At 37.9% G+C, this 12689-nt stretch overlaps 2 protein-coding genes across 2 annotated transcripts in view; one reads left to right on the forward strand and one right to left on the reverse strand.

The window, feature by feature from the left end:
- POP1 (processing of precursor 1, ribonuclease P/MRP subunit (S. cerevisiae)) overlaps positions 1-2247 on the reverse strand; it is a 31923-nt gene extending 29676 nt beyond the window's left edge. The window contains exon 1 of the mRNA XM_004679702.2: positions 2177-2247. The gene's annotated coding sequence lies outside the window, so the exon portion shown is untranslated. The remainder of the gene's footprint in view (positions 1-2176) is intronic.
- Positions 2248-2363: 116 nt separating this feature from the next.
- Positions 2364-12433, forward strand: HRSP12 (heat-responsive protein 12). Its single transcript, XM_004680011.2, has 6 exons — positions 2364-2539; positions 8670-8775; positions 10175-10229; positions 10456-10524; positions 10944-10999; positions 11888-12433. The coding sequence occupies exons 1-6, from the start codon at positions 2475-2477 to the stop codon at positions 11942-11944; spliced, it is 408 nt and encodes a 135-aa protein (XP_004680068.1). The 5' UTR covers positions 2364-2474; the 3' UTR covers positions 11945-12433.
- The last annotated feature ends 256 nt before the right edge of the window (positions 12434-12689 follow it).

Here is a 12689-nt window from a genome sequence, read left to right on the forward strand (position 1 = left end):
AAAAAAAAAATGAACATAGAGTGAGTCTGTATGGACAAATACATAAATTAGCCTCCAAAAAAAAAAAAAAAAAAAAAACATTAGCCTCCATAAGGAACCTTACTTAACTCTTACCTTAACATTCAAGTGACTCTTGTATTTGCTTTAATATACCTAGTTTGGTTTTGTTTTCATATTCATTCAGTCAAAACTTTAGTGAGCTAAGTATGTGCTACACTTTATGAAAGTGTTTTCCTCCCAAATCTTCAAATAAATTGGACATGCCATGTTTTCTAAAACGGCTTAGTATGCCCTAGTTGATCAGACACAGTCCTTGACACACTGAACTCCAACTTGGATGCCTAGAAATTAACCAAAGGTCTCTGATTTCTTGCAGATCTAGAAAGTTGGTGATTTTGACTTGATATAAAATCAACCTTAATAACACTTGTTTCACATGAAGTATTTGTTTATACAAGTTGAATTATTTGTAACACTACAAGAATGCTCCTTATTTAAAGGACCATTTGGTGAAATTACAGTAGTATCCCCTAAAATGACAATAGTACTGAACCCTACATAAACTATATTTTTTTCTTAAATACACATACCTATGATAAAGCTTTATTTATTAATTAGGTACAGTAAGAGTTTAACAACAAAAATAAAATAGTACAATTACAATAATATACTGTAACAAAACTAACGTGAATGTGGTTTCTCAAAATATCTCATTTACTAATACTTTTGGGCAGCAGAACAATTATAATAACATACTGTAACAAAACTCATGTGAATGTGCTGTCTTTCAAAATATCTTATGTTACTAATATTTTTGGGCAATGATTTACTGCAGGTAATTGAACCACAGGAGGGGAGGGGGAGGGAAGCTACTATGGTATAAAGAGAAAGCATCCCCATTCTATTCAATTTAATCAATTTTAACAAGCTTTCAGGTACCTATTATATACTGTGTGTTGGGCTGTTTCAAGCTCTGTGTTATACAGGGACATGGCTGGCCTCTGAAAATTTAGTCATTTTAGGCAACCAACATTTATTGAGACCTTTATGTGCTAGCCACCACTCCATACATGGCCCTGCTCACTTAACTCTCACAGCTCTATAAGGGTAGTACCAGCACTATCCTCATTTTATAAATGCAGAAATGGAAGCACAGAGAAGCAACATAACCTGCCCCAGGCCACTAAGCAAATAAGATTTCAGGTAATTGTAATCTGGATAAGAAAAAGAGATATCAGGAATGTACTGTGTAAATTCAGAAATATCAACTCTAGATAACTAGAGTGGGAAGAGAGTGAAAGAGGGTAAAACTGAGCAAGAAAGTCTGATTCCATGCAGCTTTAAACCAATGGAAAAAAAAATCACTAAACGTTCTTGATCTGGAAGTAGAAAAGCAGTTAAGTCAGCTGTATGTAGGACAAAATGAAGGGAAATAAAGAGGATTTCCCGATATTATGTTTCAGAAGAAGGATAGGACAACAATCTGAAGCATCTCCAGTACCTAGCAAAATGCCCTGCACAAACAGGAGACTCGACAGACGTATTTGGTGAACGCACACGTGCTCGCATAGGTGGCGAGAAGTGTGCCTGTAATGGATTTATTAACGCAAGAAAATATGTAATCGAGTGCCATCCTTTCTGACACAGCATGACTGTCTGCCAAGGGACCAGTTCTGGGGCTACCGGCAGGACCAAGATCGGTGACTTTAAAATCAGATCCCACTAACTAGGGCTCTGCCCGGAAGGAGAGGGAAGGCGTAGACAGACCTCGTAGAGCACTAGGAGCCCTCAAGAAAAGGGAATACGGGAGCTGCGGGAAGCGGAACAACATCCAGATCTCAGCGAGGTCCCCGGAATCACCCATCTTACTCCTTTAGGGTAGCAGAAGAGTTGCAAGCCTATTCTCACGATGGCCTCCACCCAGCGGGGCAAGACGGAGAAAGGACAGAGTAGGAAGCCCACGAGCAGAGGCCGAAGGAGGTGCGGAGCTGAGAAGGGAGGCCCGGAGCTGAGAAGGGAGGCCCAGACGCAGGCAGCAGGAAAGAGGAGATTAGTGAGGTCCGGGGAGAGAATGGGGAGGAGAGCCCGGCCACAGAACCAGTGCGGGGAGGGAGGACGGCACACACACTTCCCTCAACTTTCCAGCTCCGGCAGACACCAGGCCCTCACGACTTACCTGCCAGAAGAAGTCCAGGCTTCCCAGGGTTGGAATGACAAGGCTCTGCGACGGTCCCCTCCGAGGCGACACGAGCTGTACGAGAGCTGGAAGGCGCATGCGCCACTGAAGCCTCTGTTTCCACGTGTCCGGGAGTCACGCAGGGACTACAACTCCCAGAATGCCAAGCGAGTCCGCTCCCGGGGACATATTAACTGCGGAGACTCAGTGCCTGCCTGGCTAGTCTGGTGAGACGCGGTCCGGGGTAGTGTACTACTGTATCGTTCTCTCCCAGGAACAGTAAAAGAAAAGGATTACCATGACATCTTTGATCAAAAAGGTGATCAGCACCACGAAAGCCCCAGCGGCCATTGGTCCTTACAGGTAAGGAAGCACGCGGGGGTGCGGAGGGACCCCGGGCGTGTTGGGATCACAGGTTCGGGGCCGGGCCCCTCTGGAGCTGAGCTGGGGTAGGTTTTGGAGATCATCTGGGCCAACCTCATCAACATTCCTGAAAACAGCCCGGGAGATGGGGTATCGCGACCGGAGACCCACAGCAAGCTAGGAGCCCCACTGACACCGGGAGAAATGGCCCCGAGTGGGATCGACTAGTTTCGGAGCCCTGCCGACCAGAATCCCTCCTTGTAGAAGGGGTTTTTTGTTTTGCGGTTTACACTCCTCCCCCACTACCTTTTTGGATAACGGCTTTATCGAAACACAATTTAAGTTCCATAAGATTCACTCCGTTAAAGTGTGCAATTCAGAGTTCTTTCCTAACAAAGTAGTGTGACCATCACTGATATATACTCTGAGACCTTTTTCATTACCCGTACCTTTTTCTCTTTCCCCAGTACCTGGCAACCACTGATCTATTTTCAGGCTCTGTTAATTTGTCTGGTCTTGACATTTCCTATAAACGTAATCCTACATGTGCGTTCTTTTGGACACTTCTTTCACTCGGCATAATGTTTAAGCCTCTTAATTGAAGAAGTAAATCCCATCAACAGATGTGTGTGTGTCCTTTGGGGAGAACTGAGTCTTTTTCACAGAAATACTTATCAAATCCCTGCACATCTACCCAAGACAGTGGTTTTTACAAGATATACATAGATGCATTGTGATGTTTGTGAATTCATTGGTATTTCCCAGTAATGAAGTCCAGTATGAATCATTGCTATTTTCCAAGATTGCTTGGCATGTTTCAGCTAAATATGTGTTATACTACCCAGAAATTCTACTCTGTATACATTCATTGTCATTTACCAGAAGCTGTTAAAAAGGTTAATTCTTTTATAAGACACACACACAATTTTATTAAGATGTTTCAGCTTTAAAACTTTTTTTCATTTTTAGAATATAGTGTATAGAATAGGTCCACTGTTAAAGAAAATCTAGAGCTGGGGAGGGGGGGTGTTAAAAATGTATAAGGAACAATCCAGAGTGAAAGAAATTCACACTTAGTGCATGATATATGGCACCATGTCAGCCACTTTCTTAAGTCCCATTCCTGTTGTACAAAAAACTGAAGCTCAAAGTGAACTTATTCAAGGTCATATGATGTGACAGCTTGACACAAAGCCCTTGTTCTTTTTATACTGTTTTGAGAAATAACACTTATGTGTGTCAGGACAGTTATTGTAGTAGGGTTAGAAATAAAGTGCACTGCAGTAAAGGTACACAGGAGCTGTCAAAAGAGGAAAGAGAAATTGATTCTAACTTGGGGGAGAAGAAGGACAAAATTATTTAGAAAGGTTCCTTGTACTGTAGGTTGGGTTTGCTATTCATAATACTGTTGTAAATTTAGACTGTAAAATTAATATGTTAAGGATTTCAACAGAAGCTCATGAGCATTCTTACTAGAGAAATAAACTGAGGCATAGAGGAGAAAAATAAGTGGATTAAGGAGGAAACTTCAATAATCCAGGTTCCACTTTTTCTCTTGCTTTTTCATGACCAAGTATGTATGCCACCTATTTTAAAATTTACTTTAGCAATTTTCTTTGAACTGTGTCATTTTATTTAACAAGTTAAGAAAGGAAACTTTGGGGCCCTCCCTGGTGGTGCAACAGGTTAAATCGCAGCACTATGAAGCCATCTGCAGCCGCTGCATTACAAGTTCTATCCCGACCAGAAAGTGACCAACATGGCGTCGAGCACATGGCGTCGAGACCTCTCCTGCCCCACCGCTGCTCCCCTCAGCAGTGTACTTCATCCATCTGCCTGCTCTGCTCCCCACTCTGTCTCTAGTTGAATCCTTCTCACCCCCTACACCTCTGGCCTGTACCCCAGTTCTTGTATACATAAATAAATCTTTTTTTTTTTAAATAAATCTTTTTTAAAAAATAAAACTTTAGAAGAGTACTCTAAAACAGGAAGTGTTAAAAAAGAAACTGACAACCCCAATTAAGATGGCGTTATGCTAAATCCGCCAAAACCTAATACCTCACCAGACTTCAGTCTCAACCTTCCCCAGGAAAGTTGTTCCAAGTGGTCAGTAGGGAATTTTCTGATAAGTCCCAAAGGAAAATGAGATATCTTATGGCCCTTATCCATTCCCCACAGGTGGGTTACCTAACTAAGCCAAAGTACTTCCCTCTTCCTATACCTGCCCTCTTCCTGCCTGTAAAACCTCCCATTTTGTACAGCTTTTTGGAACACCTACTTGCTTAGAAAGCACACTGCCAGATGCATGAATTATTTAATAAAGCCAGTTAAATAGATCTTTGAAATGAACTCAGTTGGATTTTTGTTATATAAAAAAGTTAAGAGTAAACTATAAACTCTTAAACGTGTTACTAAAAAGTAGCTAAAAACTGTAGCTGGCTGGGAACCTGAGGCCTGCTCTCTATTTAAAGTGACGGGTTTCTTTAACTTGTTTTCTTAAGATGTTATTGTTTTTCTCTCTAATAAAAAGGTTGAAGTAATAATTGCGAACATTTATTGATGCTATCTCAGCAATAAAGACTGTTGTGCTTTCTGTTCACAAGTACTGTCCCCATTTCTGATGCACTCAAGCTTAACTAATTTTCCCAAGGTCACACCACTAAGAAATGGTGTGATAAAATTTGTACCTAGGTAGCAGTCTCCAGAAATCATTCTTAATTATTTACTTTGCCATCCCCCCCACAGAAGAATTAAAAAGGGAGTCATTTTTTAACAGGAAACAACCTGCTGGCTTCTCTTTTAAGAAGAGAATTCTGACAGTAATTTAGAGAAGACAATAAGAATAGTTAGTAAAATAAAAATCAGTCATCTTCTTCCTTCTCCTCTGATCCTTCCCGCTCAATTACCCAGTGGTTTTACTTTAGAACAAAAGTGGTGGTGGGGTCAACTATCTTCATAAAAATGCAAGCAAAAAAGGATAGTCATTATATGAATATGCCTGTATGACAAGAGAAAAACCATCAGCCAGGTCATTGTGTAGAGACTCTGCAGGACATTGTGGTTCTTGTGTTTTTCGTGTCAAGATGAGATGACACAAGACCACTAGAAATGTTGCTAACTTTCAGTGTTTAATGCTGAAGAGAAAAATCACACTTCAGCTAACTCCTTAGAACCTTATAAAGTTAACTGAATGTATTTTAAAAATTACTGAGGGCCCTCCCTGGTGGCCCTCCCTGGTGGCGCAGCGGGTTGAGGCACGGAACTGGGGGGCCTGGAGCCACTTCCGCATGAGTTCGATTCCCGCCTGCCCAGAAGGTGACCCACATGGCGCAGCAGACTTCTCCTGGCCCGCCCACTGTTCCGCTCAGCAGTGTACTTCGTCAATTTGCCTGTTCTGCTCCCCACTCTGTCTCTGGTGAAGCCTCTTGCCACCCCTGAGCCTCTGGCCTGTACCCCAGTTTTGTTTTGCACAAATAAGTAAAATCTTAAAAAAAAAAAAAAAAGAATTACTGGGAAACGAGTTTTTGTGTGTAATTTGCAATGAGCACACTTTTTTGAAAATTCTGGATCTTCTCCAGGAAGAATTTGAATGTGTTGAACTTTCAGTCCTTGGCATTGGGATGGATGGGGTGTTGTCACTAATTAGTATTCAACTCAGCACATTTCAGGAATATTCTAGGACAGAACCTTGAGCGATTTCAACATCACTTTGCTGCTGCTCGTTTTCCATTTTGCTAGCACACATCCAAATAGCATAACATTTTGAAGTGATAGTCCGTGGCATAGATTATGATATGAGAATTTCAGCAGATACTTTCAAAAGTGTTATTACCCTTTGACCTGGAAGTAGGATTAATATACATTAATTTTTTCTGGCACTTAATGACTAATCTATGGATTCTTAAACTCAGGAAGTGTCTTCTAGCTAATTATTTTTGTGAACAATTTTTTTTTTACTAATTCTGAGTGATAACTCACATACCTCAGATAATCTCAGAGGTCCAGACCTTACTTTTATTTTCTGAGAATCAATAAGTTTCTTTTTAATGTCATAAAGTGTTTGATCAGTGAATACACATATGAGTTTAAACTATTTCAAATATGAATAGTTTTGAAGGACCTAGGATAGCCTAATTCTACATGGGACAGCTAGTAGAAACTGTTAGCTGATGACACTATTCAATCTGAGAAAAGCTTACACATTAATGAGCGCAATAGTTACTTATTTGCAGACCACAGTGAAAGCCAAAATTCCTAGACTTTCTGTGTACTTGTTAAAACTTATAAAGGAAAATAAATATGGTTAAGAAAATTAGAGGGAACTAGTAAAATAAAAAATAGAACAGTTTGGGCTATGTTGGAAAACCAAATATGGAGAACTAGATTAGAATGAAAATAGCCTTAATTTCAAAGTAAGCATGGAATAGTAAAACAAATTTTCCTTACAAATTTAAAATGGGGCCCTCTCTGGAGGCACAGCGAGTTAAAGCACAGCACTAAGAAGCTAAAGCCACTTCCCCATGAGTTCAATCCCCGCCTGGCCAGGAGGCGATCCACATGCCGCAGCAGACCTCTCCTGACGCACCCGCTGCTCCCCTCAGCAGTGTACGTCATCGATCTGCCTGTTCTGCTCCCCACTCTGTCTCTGGTGAAGCCTCTCACCGCCCCTGAGCCTCTAGTCTGTACCCCAGTTCTTTATGCACAAATAAATCTTTTAAAAAAAATTTTTAAATGATTATTAAGCTTTTTCTGTCAATATTTTAAAGTGGATTCTCACTGAATTTTATGCCTAAAAATGGTTAGAATGGGATATTTTATGTTATATATATTTTACCAAAATTTGAAAAACAAATGGAGGGGCTTTATCCAAAACTAAAAAGCTTCCTTTAAAGTTCATTTGTTTGACTCTTTTCAGGTTTTAGTGCACCTATTCTTTTTTTTTTTCTGTGATTTTATCCTAATTCTGAAATTAAACATCGTCATTATAGAAACAGTTCCTAAAGTGAGTACTTGGCAAGAATAAAATTCCTTAGGATCACAGGCAGATCCTTAGTTAACCTTCAACCAGCAATGTCTGAAAAGGATCACCTGTTTTCTTACAGTGGTCACAAAGCATTTGTATTTCACAGCTTCATAAAAGTTTAAATTACATATGAAATTAACCCATTTTAAGTGTAGAGTTCCATGAGTTTTGGTAAATATATAGTGTCAGAAAACCATTATAACAATTAAGTTTTAAAACCTTTCCATCACCACATAAAATCCCTTGCACCCATTATAATGAATCCCCCCCACACACACACTCAGCCACTAATTTGCTTTCTGCTGCTATTCCTTGATCTTCCTAGAATTTCATGGAAGTGGAATCAATAATATTGAACATCTCTCCATGTACTCATTAGCACTCCATCTATCTACTTAAATGGAGTAGTTCAAGTCATTGCCCATTTTTTATTGGGTTTCATTCAGTTATCAGAATTCCATAGAATATCTATGTATTCTATAGAGAGAGAATTCTATAGAATATATATGTGTGTGTGTGTGTGTGTGTGTGTGTATTCTGGATAAAATTCCTTTAGTAGGTTTATATTTTGCAAACATTTTCTCCCAATCTGTGACTTGCATTTTCATTTTCTGAAAGATGTTTTTCAGTAAAAAAATTTTAATTTTACATGCTAAACAAATTAAGTCAGAAGGAGAAAGACACAGACATATTGGATGATTTTACTTATTGGGAACAGAAAGAAACAATGCAAAGAAGAAACAGACAAAATAAAACCAAAACAAACCTTTGAATTCTGAATGTAGAACTGAGGTTACCAGAAGGAGAAGGGGGTATGAGCAAAGGGTGGCAAGAGTTGATGGACTGTGGTGGAGGATTACTGGTACTTGGATGGTGGTGGGTGCGTTGTTGTATCATAAATTTGAAGACATTTGAACCTGTACTCCTTAAACATACACAGCATTGTGAACCAGTATTACCTCAATTTAAAAAAATGTTTTTAACATTAATGAAATCCAGTTATCACTTTCATTTTACATTTTGTGCTTTGTTGTATACTCTAACACAGAAATCTTTTACCATTGAATTTTATGTTTTACTTATACACTGGATTTCTGTTCATTGCAGCCAAGCCATCTTAGTCGACAGGACCATGTTCATCTCGGGACAGGTAGGTTTTGACCCGTCAAGTGGACAGCTTGTGCCAGGAGGGGTGGTAGCAGAGGCCAAACAGGTAAGTAAATTTTCCACATTTGAAGTTTCCTTTGTCCAACTTTTTGAGCAGTATTACAAATCCACTGATTTGTTTTATAAACATGCACAGATAAATGCCTTTTAAGTTACTGCTGAATTTAAGATGGTTTTATGTCAGCCAAAAGTTGGAAGTTTGATGAACCATTTAACAACCACAAAAAAAAAAAAAAAGATTCTGCCTTCTACCTCCTTATCACTGAGGTGACGCTAAACCTGAATTATTGAAATCAGATAACATCTTGCCAGTTCCACATGGATTGGGAAATTTTCTCATGGGGGGGCCAATGCCCTCAAAAAAAAAAAATCACAGAAGTAAAAGTCAACATTTGTTAGTAAGAGAAATAGCGCACAGAGTTGTTTTTTATTTTAAATAAAAACGGGGAAACCAATTCTAATCTAGTAAATATAATTAAATTATAACTTAATATACTCACACTAACTTGTTTGTAATATCCAAAGATAGAAAACAACCTAAATATCCACCCATTTGGAACTAGTTAAATAAATTATGGTAGGCCCATGATTAGCAACTATGGTAATATGAAAATATCTCTTAAGATAAATTGTTATGTGATGAAAGAAAACCAAGATATAAGCAGCAGGTACCATAAACTACTGTGTGTGTGTGTGTGTGTGTGTGTTTAAAGATACATACCTTTGTACTGATACTAACATTGACTGCCTCTGGAAGGATATATAAAAAACTAGAACGTGGTTACCTCTGATGAAAGTATTGGGAAGAGGGGCAGTAAAGGTTGGAGACATCTTCTCACTATCTGCTTTTTATAGCTTTTGAATTTTTGCCATATCCATGCATTACCTATTTAGAAGGTTAATTAAAAAAAAATAGAATCAAACATTTAATGTATCAGTAACATAGAAAAAGGGTAAAAAACTGATCTTTTTTTCAAAGACCAGATGTCATACATATACATAACTTACCTTTACAGTTTCCTCAGAAAAAGGAAAACCAGTGCTTTCAAAATCAAATATTGCTTCAAAAGAAAACATGCTTTACTGCTACCAGCTCATCATACTTTATCCTTGAGGGTGGGGAGGTAGGAGCCCCACATATTGTTTCTACTTTAGTTAATGGACATAGGCTAAGAGCTTCACTCTTGTTACACTAAGGAATAGTCTTATTATTCACAAAAGGATACAGCTTCTCGCTGTATTTCAGAAAGATTCATTTCTGTAAAGGAAAGCCAAGAAGCAGCTCACTTCGACAGGTAGCCTGGAAAGAGAATGTCTTACAGAAAGGAGATTTTTTCTGCAATGTGAGCTGTTTAAGGAGTTACTAATAAAAGATGATGAGTTAAATTTAATTAAAATTTTACTATAACATCAGTGTCTTAGGCCTGTTTTGCTTTGGTTCACAGGCTCTCACTAACATCGGTGAAATTCTGAAAGCTGCAGGCTGTGACTTCACTAATGGTGAGCAACTTGCAACCATTTCACAGTTCTGTTTGGTATTTTTTTGGCCTTTGTGAAGAACACGTGGCATATTAGGGAAGAACACTATGTCATGCCTTACTTTGGTTGCTAAAGTTAATGTCAGTGAATTTGAATCAACACAATCACAGAACCATATACTGTTTTCTGAGTCATGTTTTGAATCATACCCAATGCCTTAACTTAATGACAATTATGTGTCTTCTAGTGGTAAAAACAACTGTTTTGCTGGCTGACATAAATGACTTTAATACTGTCAATGAAGTCTACAAACAGTGTAAGTAACATGGCTTTATTCTTATCTTCTATATTAACAAGAAATGAGTCTATTAACCTAGTGAACTATCCACAGAAAAAGCATCATTGCTTACTCTCTCCTAAACATAAGGCTAAAAAAAAAAGTTAGCAGAGAATCCCTACCAAAATTGCTTGAGATGGCCTGCTGTTATTTAGACAACTATTTTGTAAGTACCACTTAAAAAACAAAACCCCACTCACATCAAGTATCCAAGTGTATACTTTAATTTTTTCCACAAAGCTGACATTTTATATGACAAAGTATTTATCAAACAAATATGATTATGAGCTTTTTTAATGTTTATATCCAAAAATTAATTATCTGTGAAGCAATTACCAGATTCTTGACTATGCAGTGTTAAGTAACATTACATGTCTGAAAACTAAATTTTTTTTTAGATTTCAAGAGTCATTATCCTGCTAGAGCTGCTTACCAGGTTGCTGCTTTGCCCAGAGTAAGTGCATTTTAAAATAACATACACATTTTAAAATTTCTACATTGTTTTCCAATATAACAAACTGAGTATTATAGAAGGAAATTTTGAAAAAGAATAGTCCCTACTTTGCAAGAATTTAAACTTCTAAATGGAAACACCAGTCTTATACATGGGGAGGGTATGCAAATTAAGAAGCAACAAATTTTAAGTTTTGTTTTAAAAATTAAAGTTATACATAAATTTAGGGACTATAAATTGGGCAAGGTTTGTAAGTTCTACAATAAAATTTCACTTGGCTGTTATATAATAAAATATCTAAACCTATTAGAATATAACCTTAAAGACAATGCTGACATTTTTCACCATTCTTATACTAGTATTTTGATCTGTTAAGAAGCTTTTCCTGGGGTCCTTAGCAACACTATCCCTGCCTATGAAGAAACAGTTCTTACTGACTTTTATTTCTGATTTTCCACTAAAGAACATTCAATTCTTCTATGAATAATATTGCTATTACTTTAATTGATTATTACTTGGAATTTCAATATTCTTTTAGGTTTACATATAGCAAAAAGACCATTGAACTTGCAACTATATGGGTTTAACCCCTTATCAGCTTGTGTCAATTAACGTTTCTAGGCTCCTTCTTTCTGTGAGTTGAGGAAAGCACACTTGTCTAGCAGAGCTTCTGTAAGCATCACCTGAGCTAATGTATACTGAGATGCCTAGTATGGCAACCTGACCTGTCACAGGTCCTTAGTGGTTATTTTCCCTTCTTCCTTCTTCAACAGTTTAATATTTAAAATTCTGTACTGCTGTTTGTTCCATCGATTTTGATAGGTACTATGGCACACTCTTAATTCATAAAATATGATCTAAACACTGCTTTTGTTGTTTTCCTTGCAGGGAAGCCGAGTGGAGATCGAAGCAGTAGCTATCAAAGGGCCTCTCACACTAGCATGACTAAGCCGCCCCAGTGTTCTTTAGTCTGAAATTTTAATAATGTTTTACATCTTAATTTTGACAATTGATGCTGGAAAATGTAAGACTGACTATAATATCTGGTTATTACAGAAATAACATGTAATAAGGGTAACTGAACATAAACAATGAGGCCAATTACTGATATTACAGATTACACTTATGTACACTCATGTGTCTGGGTGTGGGTAGAGATTCACTACTACGTCTTTACTCGGTAAATAAAAGTAAAGGAAAATAGCATGTAGGAAAGATGAATTACCACTCCTGAGAAATAGTAAAAAGCACAATTAATTCAGTTAAATCCTATTAATTAATGAATGAAATATTTAGTTCTCGTGTCAGATATGATTCTGCTTTTATTTTAATAAAATCAAAGTATTCAAATTTAAATGGCAGAGATAGAGAAGAGGACCAAAATTTTATATAGTCATATTTTTTAATGGAAATAAAATAGACATTCAGATTTTCCTTGGTGTCATTGTGTTCTCTTATTTAATCAGTTTAATTTACACATTAAAACACATTATCCAGGGTCTGCCTGGTGACACAAGGGGTTAAGTCTCAGCACCATGTCAACAGTTAGTGCAGCATGAGTTTGATCCCCAGCGAGGGAGCTGAACCACATGGCACAGCAGAACTCTCCTGTCTCGCCTGCTGCTCCCCTCAGTAGTGTATTTTAATCAGTCCCCTTGTTCTGTTCCTCACTCTGGTGAAGCCTCTTGTG

Source organism: Condylura cristata, unplaced genomic scaffold, assembly GCF_000260355.1.
Source record: "Condylura cristata isolate star-nosed mole 26May11 unplaced genomic scaffold, ConCri1.0 scaffold00009, whole genome shotgun sequence".
In the NCBI taxonomy this organism is placed as follows: domain Eukaryota; kingdom Metazoa; phylum Chordata; class Mammalia; order Eulipotyphla; family Talpidae; genus Condylura; species Condylura cristata.

What these genes read in the sequence shown, in the direction of transcription:
- HRSP12 (XM_004680011.2), top strand. Translation starts at nt 2,475, where the DNA reads ATGACATCTTTGATCAAAAAGGTGATCAGCACCACGAAAGCCCCAGCG. An exon ending in AGGCTGTGACTTCACTAATG is followed by an intron (nt 10,230 to 10,455) that starts GTGAGCAACTTG and finishes TGTGTCTTCTAG; the next exon opens with TGGTAAAAACAACTGTTTTG. An exon ending in CAATGAAGTCTACAAACAGT is followed by an intron (nt 10,525 to 10,943) that starts GTAAGTAACATG and finishes ATTTTTTTTTAG; the next exon opens with ATTTCAAGAGTCATTATCCT.